Source organism: Nyctibius grandis, chromosome 3 (assembly GCF_013368605.1).
Source record: "Nyctibius grandis isolate bNycGra1 chromosome 3, bNycGra1.pri, whole genome shotgun sequence".
In the NCBI taxonomy this organism is placed as follows: Eukaryota; Metazoa; Chordata; class Aves; order Nyctibiiformes; family Nyctibiidae; genus Nyctibius; species Nyctibius grandis.
The window spans coordinates 53,706,867-53,727,041 of NC_090660.1; the positions used below are offsets into that span (position 1 = coordinate 53,706,867).

The 20,175-nt window shown below is 38.3% G+C and overlaps 1 protein-coding gene across 1 annotated transcript in view; it reads left to right on the forward strand.

Annotated features, from left to right (window-relative positions):
• The window catches only part of PIEZO2 (piezo type mechanosensitive ion channel component 2), a 350,494-nt gene that overhangs the window by 56,570 nt on the left and 273,749 nt on the right, over positions 1–20,175 (forward strand). The window contains 1 exon segment of the mRNA XM_068395843.1: positions 11,262–11,357. Within this exon segment, the coding sequence (XP_068251944.1) occupies positions 11,262–11,357 (96 nt within the window).

A 20,175-nucleotide genomic window follows, 5' to 3' on the forward strand; every position in this document is an offset into this window, starting at 1 on the left:
ACAATAAGAGAAAACCACTTAGCATATTGTAAGGAAAGAAAGAGATGCACAATTCTTCTTCAAGCAAAAAGTGGTTTATTATTTTGTACAAGAAACATCAGTTGGGAATAGTGACACTGCAAGAATGAGGGGCTTGCATCTGCTTTACGCAATTGACAGATATCCTGGAGATAAGTATTTTTAAAATTCTGTTTCCTTTGGTAAACACTGCGGCTTTGTAGCACTGTCTGAAGTGCTCCTTCATTACCCAGATTTATAGCTTGCAGTTGCAACTCTCTGAGCCCTTTTTTTCAGTGATGGACAAAGAAAGGAAGTTTATCTGTCCTTTCCTCTACTGGAATAAATAATGGCAGAGTTTTAAACACTGCATTCATATTTGTAACTTCACTAATGATGCTCATATTTCTTAATGTTAACACCTCTCTGATGTTTAGTCATGTTTATACTCCTCAGAGGCGTTTCTCTGGGTTAGTATTTTTGCTGCGTCCTTGATCTGACTCAGGGTTTTTTAGGACTGGTGTCAGCCAGCGTAACCAACAGCTGGCAAAAAAAATGACTTGATTCTTTCTGCATCTTATGTCAATTGATTTGTGGTGATTTATGTGTTTTAAAAGATGATGGGTGTGGATGACTGTGGGGGATTGGTAAAATATGCTGAAATTTTCACTTCTAGTTGCTGGAAGCATTTGGCTGAGTAGCTGTTCTTGGTGTCTGATAGCTTCTTCACAGCTGTAAATGAAGGGCTTGGTCCCTTTCTGCTTGTGGAGATCTCTCTGTCACACAACTGTCTCCACATCTGTGCCTCGCTGATGTTGTGTTTAGCAGTAGCACTGTGTGACGTTTGGTCGTCATCTGCGTTCTGCGTTTGCTGTTATTTTTAGTTTGAGTCTTGCCAGGGTTATGCAACTGTAACAGCACAACTGTACTGCTCTTTCCGGATGTCCAGGGGGCAAGAAACACGCTTTTCTCATCCCATGAAAATGAATGAGGAGCAGAGTGGTTTCTTTAGCTCCCAGTTACTTTCCTAGAGAGAGAAGCTTGGAGACAGAAGAGCTGTTTCTGGAGCAGGGATGAGAACACAGACAGTGTCCCTTCCACAGGCAGCCACCTCGGTGGAGGAATACAACGTCTTCTTCCTCTTCTCAGACAAATGAATGAATATATGTGTTCACATAATGCAAAATGTTGTGACTTCAGTGAAATGAGCTCATGAAGTTGAGTGCTCACTATTTTGATGGCTGGCATGCTGTCCTGATCACAAAGCCTGAGGACAACATAGATCCCAGATTTGCTGTCTATTTTTGTTATGTAAAAATAGGGAGACTCATTGCCATTTTTTTTTTGGACAGAGGTTAGGACCACTGTTTTCTGAGTAGAGCTTACTTTGCATGTGTTAATTATATGAGGTGGGTGAGGGAAGGGGAGAGTGTGTACCTGCAATGAGCTTTAATCACTGTGAGAGAAGAGACTGGAACTGAAAGGCATATATGTAAAGAAGTGTCAAAAAATCTTAAATCAAACCACTCAACCAAAAAAATGCCACCTTGTCTCAAATTCATTGGTTGAGTAAGAGGTTACCAACACAATGTAGAAATGTCAAAACCTTAAGGCAATCTAAGAGACAGTAGAAAGTCTTAATTTAGTTCCGAACTGCCACTGAGCTTGAAATGAATTATAATGTTAAGTAGATCTTTCTAATGGGAGAAATACTGATGATGCTGTCCATCCTGTTTTTTACTTTGGAAGTAATTCTGTACTTAGTCATGTCAATAAAGCATATTGACATTGGGTTTGCTTGTGAGAGTAGGTACTCCTTTAAAATACATTTTTCTGAGTAACGTGGTGATTGAACACGTTGAACCTGACGCTTTTTGTTCATTTTCCTCATGTCAAAGACAACTGGGGAGCATAGCTCCTGTCCCTAAGAGCTGAAAGAAAGAGGTGAGTAAGGTGTTTTGTCTTCTCTCTCTGCACTCAATTCCGAGACAATATTTTCCACAAAGTTAAAACTGGTTCCGGGTGGTTTCTGATGGAGAGAAAGCTTAGTGAAACTGCTGCTCTGAGAAAGAGGGGAAAGGGGAAAAAAGTAAAAGGGAAAAAAAAACCCCAAAACCCTTTGAAAAGTGTTCACTGTCCAGCAGTCATCTCTCCTGATGAGCACTGACCAATGAAAAATGTGATTGTAGAAGTGCTGACATGAACCAAATGCATAGTATTTATCTGTTTATCAAAGCATTCATGTTTTTTTCCAAAAGAAAAAAGTTTTCTCTTGGGCGGGTAGCACACGCTACATACATGATGCTGCACAAAGCAGCACCATGTTGAAATGTTGGCTCAGGAGCAGGGTGGGGAGTGGTATACCTTAGCACGGCGTTATCAGCACAGCTGTTTAATGTGGAAGGAGTGTTGGTCGATGCAGGAGGAAACTTGTCCTGAGCTGAGATAGTTCTGCGTGGTTCTGCACTGCACTCCATAGGCTATAACCATTAATTTGCTCTAAAAGGATGATAAGATTACATGCATTTCACTTAACTGTCTTGCACAGCAGTGTATAATTCCAGTCTCATCTGTCATGAGCATTATTTTGAGTGAAATTGCTCACAAGTGAGTGAGAACAACACTGTGCCAGGAGTTAACCCCTTCTTCTGAAGTATGGTAAGAAGAAATAAAGTTCACAGATAGCTAAAGCTCGCTGGGCACTGTGCCTATGAGATACTTGACATTATTATAATGTATGGTTCTTGAAGAGGGACATTTTTGGTCACTTTTAGAGTTTTATTCTTAAAAATAGGTTGTTTACAGCATATCTAGTGTTACAATGAGTGACAATTGTTTCCTTGTTATTGTAAAGAATCTTGGAGGAAAAATTTCTGAAAGAGAAGTTTTGTAATTCTGCAACAGAAATCTGAAATCTGAAGAAGTGTTAAAAGAAATAAAAAATAGTCATTTATGGAAGTAATACAACTTTACGGTTCTTCAGAAACTGGTAACAGATTTCTTACTGCAACTAACTTAATTTTTAATCTACTTGTTTTATTATTGAGAGAGTATTACTAGAAAATAAAAAGCTTTAAACTTAAAAGCTTTTTGCAGATAAAAATAGCAATAAAAAGACTTTTCTCAGCAGTCTTGACCTATACTCTCTGTATCCCATTGTTGGTAATACTTGTCTGTCTGACTAACAGGAGGTGGTTTTTGTTTTGTTTTGTTTTAACTCCTTTTCCTTGCAAAATCCTTTGTTCACACTGGTTCTTGTTCTATAAATTTGACATCATCTTATCTCATTCAATATTTACATTTTCTACTTGCTGAGCTCTTGTATAGTCCATGTAGTCCACTTCACCACAGTTTAAAATGTTGCTCAAAACTTCTGAATTGTTACTACTTCATCATACTTTGTCGGCAATGAAAGCTGTGTTTGTGTTTGTAACTGTGGAGCGGCTTGCCTTGGCATACAGGAATGTGCGTGCATAAGGAGAAACTGCAATGGCTTATGTCTTTGCATCTCTTAAGCTGATTGCACTAGGCAATGAAAAGAAAGGTCTTCTGGAGTCTTTGTGGTGGACTGCCAATATAAGTCAGTTTTTCTAGAGGAGATCTAGTCTCCTGAAGGTTGATTCCACATGGCCTAGTGCAGGACCTACTTGCCTTGGTTAGGCAGCTTTTGGTGTCCAGTAAGATGATTTGGGTAAAAAATAATACATTTTAAAAATTCCCAAACTGTGAATATTCTAAAGAATATGGGAACTGACTGATAAGTGTCTTATCGGAGGGCTGCACAAGTGGAAAGGCCTAATACTCATGTCATTAGGACAGTGTTTTATTGATAATCCAGAAGAAGCTTAACTGTGTATCCTCCTGGAAGTGTTGACCATTCATGGCGCACATTCATGGCTGGTCTTGTGCAGCCCTTGGAGGAGGAGATGTATTGGCTTTTAGTGGTTGTTTTACTCTAACTTCTTAGACTGGTATTTTGTACCAGAAGCTGGTCATCTTGGGTGAGTATCAGTGTCTCATTCACCTAGTAGAAAAGGCTGTCTGTTTTAGTCATCTGAATTAGATGTTAATCGTGTGTTTTCAGAATTCTGAGGATGTAACTGGTAGAAAATTTGATATTAACTGTGGAGTAACCATGAAAAATTATAGCATTAGAGATGGGAAAATGGTGCTGTGTTCTCCTAGCTTTAAGGTCTGAGTGCTTGTCCTCCTGGAGACCAGGTAGTTTCAGAGATCAATCAGCTGCTGATTGCCTTTCTCTTTGCTTTTTGGCTCCTTGCTTTCAGAGATTTATTTCAGATCAGCTGGGTATAAGAATGTGTGGACAACATCAGCTCTGTCTTTCAGCCAACAGCCCTTGCCTGCTCAGGGTTAGACATTTTTTCAGCAGCACTTTTTCCAACGATATTTTCACTGAATGTTTTTTCTGTCACTGAAAAAATAAGCATGAATGTTAAACCAAATTTTAGTTTAAAGATAGCAATCTTGAAGAATATCCTTGCATAGATTTCTTAATGATCTTGCAGCTGTAAAGTTGTAAAACAAGATGCAAGCACTATGCAGTATCCTGCTGAATGTAGAAGACATACGATGTCCCTGTAGTTGGCTGAACAAATTCCTTCTCATGTGAGTGCACACATTAGCATGAACACATTAGTCCAGAGAAGATAAGTCTAAGAACGATGTGTAATAGTCTCAAACCTACAGTAGAAATATGTGGAAAAAACCTGGTTTTACATAGTTCTTGAACAGAAAAGGGTATAGCAAGCAATACGTTATTCTGTTAACATTAACGACAGTGCCTTTTTAGTAAGATAAATTCAGAAATAGTGAGTGGATGGCTAATTCTGTCTTTACGTGTCCTTCATATTTTCACTTCTCGTGGCTTTTGACACAGTTACAGCTTACAAATGAGAAGTCGGTAGCCCTTTGGTACTATGCCTGCACTCTTAAAGGATGATTTTTGAACAGGTAGTTTCCACTTCTGAATGGAATGCTTTTTAAAATTTGTGTAGCATGAAACTAAACACATCCTTTATGAGGCTTTTTTTCCCCTCCCCTTTCTAAGATCAAGCTCAGTGCAAATTTCTCTATTGCCACCCTGCTTTGCCGTCCAATATTTCTTATTTAACAGGTAAAATATAAATTCTATACAAGTTATCCTCTTGAAGTAGAAGAAAGGAAAGAACTGTTGGTATAAATATGAAAAAATAACATATAGCAGCTGTTAGAATTCTGATGTTCGCTTGGAAAAACCCAGTATCTACAAGTAGAAACTTGGTGGTGAGTCTAAGAAGCAGCAGTATATTTCTTCAAGTTCAAAAGCATTCTTCTTTGGCTATCATATAATAATGAAAAATAAAATCTAGAAGGACAAGATTACATGATGTCATGTGATTTATGATTTTCTCTTTTTTAAGACTCATTTTTAATTTTGTATGGTGTATACTGCACATATCTATGTTAAGAAAGAATTAGATTTTTCAACTTTATTGTAATAAAAACCTCAAAAAATATTTTTTTCTAATTCTGTGTTAAAGATATGGTTCAAACTAAAATAGTTTGAGCAAACATAATCTGTGTTCCTTAACAAGCCATAAATTGCGGGCTGTCTGGAAGTCCCTTTATTTTTTTTTGAATGCATATATACAGAGGATGTATATACTGCAATCTGGGGCATATAAAAGTATTGTCTAATAAAGGAAAAGGAAACATAATTTTGGAAGGTATATCACTTAAGAGTATGTCCTTTTCATGAAGTTTTAGATAATAACTTTGTGAAATCACAGTGAAATGCATGTTTAGTTTTTTTTTTTAATTTAGAAAAAAACAACATACAATAATGAATGCCCTCTTTTAGTGCTGTAATATTGACTGGTTTATATTGACTATGCCAAGAAATATACAAGCAGCCCTTAAAAAATCAGTAATCTATAAGTTTATAGGTGTAATGTCAATTCTTCTTAATTTCAAGAAAATAAAGAGCTCAATTCGTGTGTAAGGCTGTCTAAGGAGTTGTTCTTAAACCTAAAATATTCTTATACTCTTATCTAATAGAAATTTTGGATCATTATGTTAATAATACTACTCAGCTTTGGGGACTTTTTTTTAAGGCTTTCAACACAAATATTTGCTCTAGTGATTGTAGCATAATAGGAAAGGTTTTGTATTATGATAAAATTAATGCTCTTACCTGAGTAGTTTTACCTATATGACGTCATCATTATAGTAATTTCCTAACAAAACTTGTGAAGATGTTTTAAAATGTGTTCTTCATTGCAAAATTTCATAGAATCGTAGAATGATTTGGGTTGGAAGGGTCCTTAAAGATCATCTAGTTCCAACCCCCCTGCCACAGGCAAGGACACCTACCACTAGACCACGTTGCTCAAAGCCCCATCCAACCTGGCCTTGAACACTGCCAGGGAAGGGGCATCCACGGCTTCTCTGGGCAACCTGTTCCAGTGTCTCACCACCCTCACAGGAAAGAATTTCTTCCTCATATCTAATCTAAATCTACCCTCTTTCAGTGCTCAGAGCTGATTTCTGTTCTCTGTTAGTCCCAGAATATGTCAGCAGAGCAGCCTTTAGAGATTTTTTTTCTTTGTACATATTTTTTTAAGGTATGTATGACGTAGCAGGATTAATGAATTATGAATACCTTTAGAGACATGGTGAAAGAGAACATCAGTTATCTGTGACTGTAATTTTTGATTTGTTTGAACAAATGACTGGATGCCAGAAAGATGAGATATCTACAGCTACAAATTTTTTGCTACAAATAACTTACATGTCAGTCTTTTGTGAAAATTTTATACATCTGCATGTTATTTTTTCACTATATATTTTTTTTCTGACTGTTATGGCATAAAGATGTATTAAATTGTCATAACTTTGTCTTAGATGACATTCTAATCCTGTCTTTAAAAGTAGTATTTTTTTAGCATGCTATGCATTAAAACAGAAATAGTTCAAATAATCTTACCTACGAATGGAGAAGTCAATCTTATATGTTATAAAGAGCTCTTTTCTTGCCAGCCAAGGGAAGGTGCCCTAAAGTACTTCAGCTGATGATGATAAAAAAGCTAAGTTTGCTTCTAATATACTAATATGCTGTATATTAATAGCTCTGTTTTTTATGTCTTTTCACAATTTTGTATTACTGCTATCATTGGACTCTGAACAGTGGCAGAACTTCAGAGCTGAAAATCACATTTCTGGAGTTTTGTTACTAGAGGCTCTTAGAAAACATGGTGATAAATGTGGTTTAAAAAAAAGTCTGAAGAGAAGAAAGTGTATATGGCCTTTGAATGTGTGGTATATTTACCTATTTAAGCTTTTTGTTTCGTGTTTGTTTTAGGCAAACCCATACTTCTGAAACTAAGAAATTGAAGGGATTCCTGGATACTAATAAAATTAACACTTTCAGCTTAGGAAATATTTCTTTTTACCAAATGTCTTCAAAGTATTGTTATATTTCTACAGGACACTTTATATGAAAAAATAGATAAGGGAAGGTTTGTATGGAGAAGTAATCTCTGTTAATAGTCCAGTTTGTGTAGTTGCGGAGAAAAAAAGCTTTTGAGAACACAGTCTCCTTAGGTCTAGAAATAGAAAGCAGTAAATTTTAAGGTAAATATAGTTCAAGAATAATTCCTCTGAAATTAATTTCGCTAATTGATTAGACAATTTTGAGAAGAGGTAATAAGCCTAAAATGCTAAAATTACATTAATTTTTATACAGAACTGATAGTGCAAACTGACCAATGTAACCCAAATATCCAGAAATTTCTAGACCACCTGGTTTGCCAAGAAATTTGTTTATGTAGGTGCTTTTTCTGTTGATGGAATTCCATTGACCTCAAATGGGACTTTCCATTGTGATGTACATCTGCGTACAGCTGCCTTTGCAAAAGGAGACCTTTTTGTATGGCAGAGGGTGTGCAGAGGATGGGTTCATTTGCTTTTTTGAATCATTCTTTGTTGTTGAATCAGTGACAAACTGAAGCTGATTTTATGCCCAACAACTTGTTCTAGATAGTTTTGAGCATCAGAACCTAGGAATACATATCACAGAATCACAGAATGGGTGGGGTTGGAAGGGACCTCTGGAGATCACCTAGTCCAACCCCCTGCCAAAGCAGATTCCCTTAGAGCAAGCTGCACAGGGTCCCGTCCAGGCGGGTTTTGAATATCTCCAGAGAAGGAGACTCCACAGCCTCCCTGGGCAGCCTGTTCCAGTGCTCTGTCACCCTCAAAGTAAAGAATTTTTTCCTCATATTCAGATGGAACTTCCCATGTTTCAGTTTGTGCCCGTTGCCTCTTGTACTGTCACTGGATACCACTGAGAAGAGTCTGACCCCATCCTCTCGACACCAGCCCCTAAGGTATTTGTAAGCTTTGATAAGATCCCCCCTCAGTCTTCTCTTTTCCAGGCTAAACAGACCCATCTCCCTGAGGCTTTCCTCATAAGAGAGATGCTCCAGTCCTCTAATCATCTTTGTAGCCCTCCACTGGACTCTCTCCAGTAGTTGCTTGTCTTCCTTGAACTCGGAGGCCCAGAACTATGTATTTGACAAATAATGTTGCAGTGCAGTGTAAATATATAAATACAGTGCAACTGCTGTTTTCTGATCTTTTATATTGCTAAGAATATGTTCAGTCATGGCTCTTTGCTCTGTCACATTAGCTTTGTAACTCACTGGTCTCTTCAGCAAAATGTACTAGATGAATGGAGACAAAGAAACACAATACAGAAATAGTGAATGGACTGAATGTTGCAGCTCAGTTTTGATGTTTTTAATTTATTAATTCTGAGAAATGTATTGCTCGTGCTCTTACAACTGTTTAAATAAACGTCAGTTTTCCAGGCAATGTCTAGCCAAGGTTACTAGTTCGCTTGAGAATGCTTCGATATAAGTAGAGGTTCAAAATATTTTACATGGACTTGTTAGCAAGGCAGTAGTTGATATATGGCTAATAAAGGAGGGTATCTAAAGCACATAGTTGCTGTTTTCTATCTTTGTACTTAGAAGACTGAGTGCTCTACAAGAAGTGCAGTGATCTCAATTCTGAAGAAAGACGAAAATGTGTATAATAATGCACTAAAATAAGTAAGCTGTTTAATATGATTAAAAGCTGATTGGCACAATCCCTGTAATAACTGGATAATAGTGTTACCTCCTAATACTATTATTCTGCTACCAGAATGACTGAGAACATTGATCTTTCCCCTTGAAGTAGAAAAGCCTTCAGGCTTTAGATCAGCCTTGAACCACTATTGTACCTTTTTCTATGAATGCCAAAGAACTTTCTACCCCAAATTAAGCTTGCAAAAAGGTTGGTTTATGGATTTGTAATGATCTCAGGAGTGTCCTCTTTGCCATTCATTCCAAGAAGGCCACTAATGGCCATAGCACATCCTCTGCTCCTCTGCAGAGCACCCCGAGAGTAGGAGCATGATAGTGGGGCTGACTCCCTCTCCTCAAGTACATTCACTTTAAACCTGTGATAATTGCTTACAGAATTCCCAGTGGGATAGATCCTATTTACTTTATCTTGCAATTTTCTTTAGTTACAAGTGGTAGGTGTGAGTCTTTGTGTGGCCTTTAAAGGCTGTGGCTATAAAGGGAGCTTGAGTAGTAAGTGACAGGAGCAATCTGAGTTTAAATTCTTACAGGTGAATGAGAAGCTGCTCTTGAGCATTCTGGATTTCGCTCTGAAAAAACATCTATCAAGCTTCAATGGATGTCATAGTCCTTGACAGATTTTTTTGAAGGCTGGTGGCAGAATCATGTCAGTTTAGAAGTAGAGCATAGATGCTTCTTGTCCTTCCTTCTTGCCAGACTTAGCCATAAAGTTCACACATTTCTTGGCTAAGCTGCAGACGTGGAGCGTAAATCCAGAGTCTTGATGTCAGGGCTATTAAGGAAATCGAGTCAGTTGTTCAAAACATTGGTTAGTTTGGAAAACAAAAATTTTAGCCATTGTGTGGTTTGCTTGTTAAGAGAATTCTTAGTTTTGTTTTTATAACTAAAATGGACAGATGTGATGAGGATGAGGAGCAATTAATGCTTGAGTTGTTAACTCATTTCCAGTATAGTCTCCCATGAAATTTCATGAGGTGTGACTGGAGGAACTTGTTTTCTTTTGGAATACATGTTTCTGGCAGGACTAAGACTGTATCTGTCCTCCAACACCAAGTTGTTTTGGATATAGCTGAGAAAACTTAATTGATACTAGTTACGTTCCATGAGTAAATAAATGTAGAGGTTAATTCATCTCCTGACGCCTCTGCAGTTGACTTATCTCATGGGAACGGTTGAACGTGGTAGTTCTCATAATATTTCAACATCTGCTGCACAGTGAAATTACAGATTACTTTGTCATTTTTTGTTGCTTTTATCCTCTCTGTATGGAAGTCCATATACTCTTTCAACACAGAATATGCATGATATTCTTTGAAAAGATGTGCCTTGGTTGTAGCAGTATTGCTGCTAGTTGTAATGGCCTGCTGACCTGGATACTTTCAGGAAAATACATTTACACTAATTTTTTTTAAAATAGAAAAGGAAGTATTAGACAAAGTTAACACAGTAGTTCCATTCTTTAGAAACACTTGTATAACACCAGTTCCAAGTTGCTGCGAAGCCCTTTTCCATTTGTAGTTTACAATCTTTTAACTGGAAGAACTTCGTAAGAGCAAATAAATGGGTGATAGGAAAATTCAAAGACCTCTGTAATGACTTAAAGATATTGCTATTTTAAGGATAACTGATGATTTTAGGCATGCTGTAATTTGGAATCTGAATATACTTCAACATTTTTCTTCATTATTTACTGATAATCCTTAATTTTAATATAATGAACTTGTATGTAGTTTCTTAAAGAGAGCTCATAAATACTGATTTATGCATCCCTATATATTTTTGTGGGGAATGGTTTAATGAGTTTATGTATGAGGAAAGTAAGAAGTTTAGATAACAACTAACTTGTCCATCATTCTGGACAAAGTCTTTGTAGCTTGGATGCATCTTTTGTGCTAAACTTAAAATGTATGTTACTGTAAAATACTTCAGAAGTGTATTTAATTTTATTATTTATTCTAAGCATAAACTTGAATACTTGTGTAGAAATGGTTTAAATAAGTGGTGAAAAGTTGGTAAGGTAAATTGTGAACTCAAATGGAAAATGCTTTGTGCTATTGAATTTGATTATACCAGGCTGGTTAAGCAGTATGTTCTATTTGTTTTCTCTCATTGCAGCCTGTGCTTTCCGTTACAATGGGCTTTCCTTTGTCTACCTCATCTACCTCCTGCTCATTCCTCTGTTTGCAGAACCCACGAAAACAACGATGCAAGGTAAGATGTTCATTGCTTCATTCTTCAGAATGTGTGGTGGACGCAGTACGTACAAAAGCCTTTGTGTAGTAGAAGGTGAAGGCCTGAGCATTTTCCCCTAATTAAGTGAGCTAACTTGTAATACATACTGTACATTCCATGACACCATAGTTTCACTCTATGTTGGCTTTGGTGCTGAACGACTTCCAACCATGATGCCGTTCTTGCCCCAAGGTGCAGCAGGGCTGTCTGATAGTGGTACTGGGCGATCCTTTTTATGGCATTATTTCACCTGGAATACTGACATGGTCTGGGTGAAAAATGAGCTTTCAGAACGCCCCCAAAGCCATCCTATCATGGATTGTGCCCCTGGTCTGGATTTGTAGTTACTTTTGAGAATTAAATGTGGTCTCAGATTTTTCATCCAACTGTATTTTAGGCACTTATTTAAACATCACTGTCATCTTGACTTTATACAACTGCCTCAGTAAAAATAGCTAAAAAGGCTTACTGGTAGAGATGACAAATAACTCTCTACGTCAGGCATTCAAGCGTCTTTGTATCACATACCGATCAAACTTTTACAGTTTAAAATATAAAAACAATTATGTAGACCTAAAAAGATGGAAACCATTTCATAAGTATTACATTCTTGCTGTATGTAAGGGGCTTGTTGTCTGTGTAAAGGAGTGGCTTCTTGAAAGTCAACAGAAATGGCTGTATAACAATATCAAAACTTAAGGGTTTGTGACCTGTTGGTGGAATTTGCAGTGAGGATGCAATCACAGATTATTATCGAGTGGTGTGCTTTGTCACCTAGTAGCCTGTTGGATAAGGTTGCTGATGACTGCATTTCAAAGCACTAATGCTACTTGTATCATTCTTGTTTGTTTTTACCTGATTCTCCTTCAGACCAGTATAAAAAATATCACACAATGCTGAAGTCAAACGGACTCATCTCTCATCTTTTCTGATGAAACAATGTGAAGAGTATCCTTTAGAAAGTAAGCTGGTTCCATGACACGGCTAACAAAAAGGAGGCATTTAAAGAGGTCCTGAAGTTGTATTGCCTTATCTGATACTGACTTTGGCATAATTCTACTCACAAATCCATTGTCATGGCTGGTGGAATTCAGACCATTTTAATCAACATAGTTCCCTAGAGAAAAGAATTGGAAAATCTCGACTCTGAGTATAGTGACATGTGAGTTTACAGGGCCTTTATGAAGTTCTTACCGAATTTTTTTGGCACTTTTTGTGGTTTCCTGGGCAACCTTAATCTTGACTTTGTTCTGCCAGGGTAGTTTTGTAGCAGTTTCGATTTACCCCTCAATTCACATATTTTCCTGTTTGCTTAGAAGAGTTTGTAGATATTCCAGGTTCTTCTTCAATCCCATGTCTGTCTTCTAAACACTGGTTGACAGAAACTGATACTCTTTCTTACCTGAAGAACTCTCTGTGATTTGACTGAGCAACAGGTTGGCACCAAACGTAGTTTTCAGTGTGTTAGCTGAAGGATGACATATTTTCAAATGGTTTATAGACAGATCTCCTAAACATCCATTTCTGTGTCCTGCCTGTATTTATGGCCATTGGTCCGCTTCCCCTGAGAAAAGAAATGTGTGAAACTTTTCTTGAATCCTCTGAGAAGAGTTCTTGGAGAGTCTCAGGTTCTGGTTTAGAGTGACTCCTCAAGCTGTCCTACTTTTTTCTCTTTACTGAGAAGACAAAGAGAAGAAGCAGGAGTTTCAGAATTGTCTGATGAACTATTCATTACTGTATGGCACATAGTGACGGTACCAATCAGTTTTTACAAGTGGAAGTACAACTTTTGTTGTACCAGTTTTTACTAGTGTTTTCCATTAACCATTAATTTGAGGGGGGAAGGAGACAAAACTAAAGAAAACCCTCGTTTCATCTGTTTGTGAATGTGGTTTCTGTTGATGCAGATTTTCACCCAATCTGTGTATAGGGAAAGCTGTATAAGAAAGAGAACTTTCTCCTCCAGGTTGTAGCAGGGAGAAGCGAGGCAGAATTAACATTTGTGTTGTGGAAAGCATATCCTGACCTATCCTAATCGTGATGACTCACTGTTTTATTTTTATTTTAGCTAGGATAGATGCCAGTCCTTTTTTAAAATCTTTGAAGGACTTACCAAAATTATATCCTGCCACAGTGCATTTCACAGGCTAGGTTCATTTAAAAGAGAATCTTCCTTGAATTAATCAATTTCACATTCTTTTTTGGTTTTACTTTCTAATTATTTGGCGTGATTATAGTAGTATGAAGTGACAGAGATACTCATGGTGCTACACAGTCTTGACACCTAAACTAAAGGAAAAGAAGTGCAAAGGATTGCACAAGGGTAATATTGCTGAATAACCTCAGTCCATCCCAATTCAGCCAGTCCAATGCCAGGGCCAGCAATAGGTCAGCAGGAGAGCACCGGAAGAGCTGCGGAAAGGAATTTCAGGCAGTAAGTCAGCTTCATCGGGGGCCCAACTGAAACGCCTCTATGCAAACGCACGGAGCATGGGGAATAAACAAGAGGAGCTAGAGACGTGCGCATACCTGCAAGGCTATGACCTTATTGGCATGAGGGAGATGTGGTGGGATGGCTCTGATGACTGGAGCGTTGGAATGGAGGGATACAGGCTTTTTAGGAAGGACAAGCAGGGGAGACGAGGAGGGGGGGTTGCACTTTATGTCAATGACCAGTTCGAGTGCATGGAGCTCTGTCTGAGGGTGGAGGAGGAGCTGATGGAAAGCTTATGGGTCAGGATTAAAGGGAGGGCAGGAACGGGAGACATTATAGTGGGCGTCTGCTACAGGCCACCTTACCAGGATGGCCAAGCGGATGAGGCCCTCTACAGACACATAGGTGTAGCCTCACGTTCACAGGCCTCATGGGGAACTTCAGCCTCCCTGATATCTGTTGGAAGGACAACATACAGCTGGGCACAAGCAATCCAGGAGGTTCCTGGAACGCGTGGATGACAGCTTCCTTCTCCAAGTGATAGAGGAGCCGACGAGGAGAGGTGCCATGCTGGACCTTGTTCTCACCAACAAGAAGGGGCTGGTGGGGGATGTGAAGCTCAAGGGCAGCCTTGGCTGCAGCGAGCATGAAATGGTGGAGTTCAATATGCATAGGGCAGCAAGGAGGGCATGCAGCCAGCTCACCACCCTGGACTTCAGGAGAGCAGGCTTTGGCCTCTTCAGGAACGTGCTTGGGAGAGTCCCTTGGGATAAAGCCCTGGAGGGAAGAGGGGCCCAAGAAAGCTGGTTACTATTCAAGGACTACCTCCTCCAGGCTCAGGAGCGATGCATCCCGACAAAGAGGAAGGCAGGCAAAAACGCCAGGAGGCCTACATGGATGAACAAGGAGCTCCTGGACAAACTCAGACACAGAAAGGAAGCCTATAGAGGGTGGAAGCAAGGGCAGGTAGCCTGGGAGGAATACAGGGAAATTGTCCGAGCAGCCAGGGAGCAAGTTCGGAAAGCTAAAGCCCTGATAGAATTAAATCTGGCCAGTGATGTTAAGGGCAACAAGAAATGCTTCTATAGGTACGTCAGTGATAAAAGGAAGACTAGGGAAAATGTGATCCCTCTCCAGAAGGAAATGGGAGACCTGGTTACCCAAGATATGGAGAAGGGTACTCAACGACTTTTTTGCCTCAGTCTTCACTGACAAGTGCTCTAGCCTCACCACCCAAGTCACAGAAGGCAGAAGCAGGGGACTGGAAGGATGAAGAACCGCCCGCTGTAGGAGAAGATCAGGTTCGAGACCATCTAAGGGACCTGCAGGTGCACAAGTCCATGGGACCTGATGAGGTGCATCCATGGGTCCTGAGGGAACTGGAGGATGAAGTTGCTAAGCCACTATCCATAATTTTTGAGAAGTCGTGGCAGTCTGGTGAATTTCCCACTGACTGGAAAAGGGGAAACATAACCCCCATTTTCAAGAAGGGAAAAAAGGAAGACCTGGGGAACTACAGGCCAGTGAGTCTCACCTCTGTGCCTGGCAAGATCATGGAGCAGATCCTCCTGGAAACTATACGGAGGCACACGGAAATCAAGGAAGTGATTGGTGACAGCCAACGTGGCTTCACTAAGGGCAAATCATGCCAGATTGGACGGGGCTTTGAGCAACCTCGTCTAGTGGAAAGGTGTCCCTGCCTGTGGCGGTGGATTGAAACTAGATGATTTTTAAGGTCCATTCCAACCGAAACCATTCTATGATTCTATGATTCTAAAAGTTATTAATAAATGGGCTATGAACTATAAATAGACCAGATTTCCAAAAATTGCTTAGAGTGGTATAGATTTGAATTATACCAAATTTGGAGTCTTTGTGAACTGCAATTGAAGTATCTTGGCAGAGCTACGAAAAAAGGCAAGGAATCAGGTGAAAATTAGGCTGCTTTTGAGATCTGGTCTGTTATCTGTAGAGTTAAATCTCTCACCCCTTGGTGAAGAAGCCATCTTCACAAAATATTACAGTACAGAAGTGGAGAAGGTCTGATTAGCATTTGTATTTACTGCCTTAATTCCTACATTTGTATCATGTCTCTCTGTGCTTTTCTACTTCCCCACCCTATTTTTCACCCAGTTTCTACCAGTCAATCTAAGAAACTAACACATTGTCTTTTGGCAGGGCCCCATACCATTTGGGTGGGCTTAGTTTATATTGACTGTGTAAGTATCCAGTGGAGCCAGCAAAAACAGGGCTCAAAAATAAATAAAGCAAGCGTAAAAGGTAGGAAGTCCCACTCTAGGTAAGGCTGTCAGTGATTTTTACAGGGGAAAATTACCAGGACAGTGTGAGAATGGAAAATCAGTAAATGCCCAGCTGTGAGTTAAAGTTTCTCTTAAAAGTGCTGAAGGTGGCAGTTGAGAGGGAAGCACTCATTGGGGAATTTGGGTGCAGCTTCCCGGATAATACGCAATTACTGTGTTGGTTTTGTGTGTTTTACTTTTGCTGCCCCTTCTATGCCAGAAGAAGTGATTGACAGGATAAACAGAGCCATTTTCTAGATGCCAAGAGTGACAGTAGAGAGACATCCTAATTCTCTCCTTTTAGAGTCCTTTTAGAGTCTAAAAACGTCTATTTGATTGAAACTAATTCCTGTGTGATTTGATAGACACTAAGTCATGTAGTTTGCATCACTGATGGCAGCAATCTTTCTTCAGAGGAAAATGCTTTCTTAGGACTTTGGATAGTTTCCCCATATTGTGTGTCATACTGCATTACACTTCTCCTGAATTTCATATTATGATATGTTCATGAGAATTAATTTCTTATATAAATTCAATATTTCTGAGTGTATCCATTTTGGCCCACTATCCCTGAAACCTTTTTAAATTGTGTGCGTATGTGTGTAGGTGTATCTTTCTAGAAAGCGTTGAGAGATTTTTTTACCACCAGTAAATCAAAGAGTCAAAAGTTAAATAAAACAAACTTTATTAAAAAAACCCAAACAACAAAACCTGCTATGTGGCTATATATTTTACTTGTTTTTTCTTTTTTTTTCCTTTAATTTCTGTCACTTAAATAATATTTTTGAGTCTTCGATTTCTGTTTTGTTCAAGTCGGCGTTTTTTCCTGAAAGCTTTGCTTCCTTTGATTAAGGCTTTTTATTCTTTTGAGCTTTCTGGTGTCTAAGAAAAGACACTAAGCTTTTCCTTCTTTCTTTCCTTCTGGCTCACTCAACTCCCCAGTCATAACGTCTGAGCATCATTCCTACAGCTTGCACTTCCATCTATTTTCCCAGTTTATCACCTTGCACTTCCAATTATTGAACTTATGCCACTTCTCTCCACCAAGCTTAGGGTTTTTTCCACACTGTAGAATTAGAAATTAGTCTGGAATGGATGATGTGAGTCTAGATTAATTTTATTTTTGACAGAAACGTAAGAGGTTTGAAACACTGGGGAAAAAAAATTATACTTGCTGAAACAGTTCAGATGGTGTTTAAAGCTTAGTGACTGAAGTTTTTTCTGTTTTTTTTTTTCCCCTTAAATATTTAATCTTCTTTAAAAATGTAATTACTAAGATGAAGTAATATTAATCCTTAATCATGGAGATAAGGCGCAGTCTCCTGTCTCTGCGTATGTTCAGTATATTTGTTTCAAGATACTACCTGCCAGGTGGAAATACCAACCTCTTATGAAGTACAGGAGACATCTCCTTCAGTTAGAGCTGAAATGCTGAGTTATTTAAGATTTAGCTGAGTGTGTTGTTTGCAGATATATTACTTAATTGTCCACGAAGCTGGCTGAATGAGGGAAAATATATTCATGAGCATTTATGTGCAGCTGAAAATGTATTTGGTTAACTCTCTCGTTCGGCTCTGCCTGTTATTTATAATCCTTGAAATCGGTGATTGCAAAGCTGATTAAATAGCAAAACTTACCACTCTACATGAAACAACTATGAAAACAAGTTTCATTGTAAATAACATTTCTTGTCTACAGGAGTAATTTAAAACTTGACAAGACCAATTTTTCAAGGGTTGCTGATGGGAACTGCTTTTCTGGCAGATACCTCTTTGCATGTGTTGTAAAGCCCTGTGATTTCAGCAGTGATTTTTTTATATGAATTATCTCTAAAATCAGCAACTGATTGGTTACCTAGTTCTCTGGAGATGACAAATAGGCATTAAACTGTGCAATAGCCTAGTTTCTAACTTCTTTGATTGTGAAAATATTGTATTAGTGATCTTTTTTCTTTGTGTCTAAAGCCTACTGTAATGATGTCCTTGTCATTAACAAAGGCTTGTACATGCTGTTGTGATGATAGAAATAATAAAGCATGACTACATGCATTCACCCTGTCTTGGGCCAATAGCTCATTTGGCAGTACTAAATAGCTGGTTTATGTGGCTTTTTTTTTTCTGTAAGAGAGGTGAGTTTGCATTTAGTGAGTCTTGTTAACTTTCCTTTATTTCATTTCATAATTTCTAATTAATGAGACTATGTAGCCGGTCACAAAGTAAATAACGAAAAAACAAGAGGGGGTGGAAATAATTTAATTTCACGTATGGACTGGATTTTGCTGTCTCTGTTTATGTTAATGGCAAAAAGAATGGGCTTGCTTTTGAATTAAGATACTGCTCAGCATGATGAAACATATCTCTCTTCTGTATTGGAAAAATTAATTTGGCATAGCAGTCAGATCAGTAAAGATGATATTTTAAAAATGCGTAGATTGAGAAATTGATGAACAATGTCCAAATCATAATAATTGTTAGCTGAACATTATTTTGAGTATTGCTGAAACCATGGTAAAGAAATGGAACAGTGGAGTTTGTTTTGCAGACATGAAAGGGCTTGTGATTTGGAATAACCTGCAGAGAAGTGCAAGATGTAGAAGGGTTGCAGGGACAAATTTGGATCACCAAATATAGCTGAAGGGGTTTCAGGGAAGTATTGATCCAAATGAATATGGCAAAAATTTTTATACAAACATTACTTTGATTTCCCTATGTGAGCAATGCCCCTATGTGTATGCATCAGTTCTATAATGCATCTGTATTATTAGCAGTCTTTTTACGCCCAGCTGCACTTTCTGGGGTTTCACACTGTCTAACTTTAGACATCTGACTTCAGACATCTAACTTAAATGTTCAAGTTATGATTTGGGACATGCATTCAGTGAATAGAAATAGGCTCCTCATGATGGTGTTCTGAGTTGGCCATTTGAGCCTCCAGTGAGTTCAAAAATCTTAACTTAGATGCTTCATTTTATACCTGATCTACATGGCATGGTATTAAGACTTTTGAACAAAATAAGGAGCTTAAATGAATATTGTCATGTGATACTCATGAAACAGAAACCAGATTGTTAACCTCTTAATTGTAAATTCTTGCACTGAAATCTTCATGGTTGAGTGGTTTGTAGTTTAAAAAAAAAAAAATCCTTTCTATATTAGTGGATGTTCTGCTCTGAAACAGCTTCAGTTTTTAGCTTTTCAAGATTTTCTGAACATTGCTTGTGAATGAACTGCTGCCCAAAGTATATATGTAGAAATCACTTGAAAATAATTAAAAAAAAACCCCAAACAAAACCAAACCACTGATATTGAGCTATATGTTTAAAAAAAGGTCCTTAAACTTTTTGGTCTTTTCCCTTTAAGCCAGTTCTAATAATTTTCACAGCAACATTATTAATAGGATTTGACGGAAAACACAAATATTGTAGCTAATTTGGATGCTTTCAAGCATTCTGGTTTGCTTAAATTATATGCATGAAAAATGAGCTTGTAGGTTGGAAATACAGACTCTGATTTTGAAGAGACTTGCTTGCGTGGTTTCTGTTGCCCACTTTTGAACAGAAATTCAACCAAATGCACATCTTAAGGCTTACAAGTCTGTTGCTGCTTCAGCCTAAGGAGACGTTTTTAGTTCAAGCAGTTGGGAGTTCATGACTGTTTCTAGTTCAATCTCATAACAATTATATCACCTACTATTAAGATATTATTTTTTGGGGATTGTAGTTGGACTGCTCCAAATAGGGGATAACAGCCCACCAAGTTTCACCATCTGAAAGTGCTGCCAAAATAGAGGTACCCATTTTGTGCATCTGAGATGTATGACAGAAATATATTCACCCCTGCAAGGGGTAAAAGCTGTACCTGTCTACTGGATTTTTCAGTAGTATTAACAAGTTGTATACTGCATTTCTGTTCTTCAAAACAGTTTTCTGTCATGTCTGCCAGAATGGACGTTGACAGGCCATAGACCTAGTCATGTTCTAATCTTGTGACAAATTAAAATGTATGAATTGGCTACACTGGGAAGGGATATGTTTTAAAACATTTTTAAATCATAAAACATATTT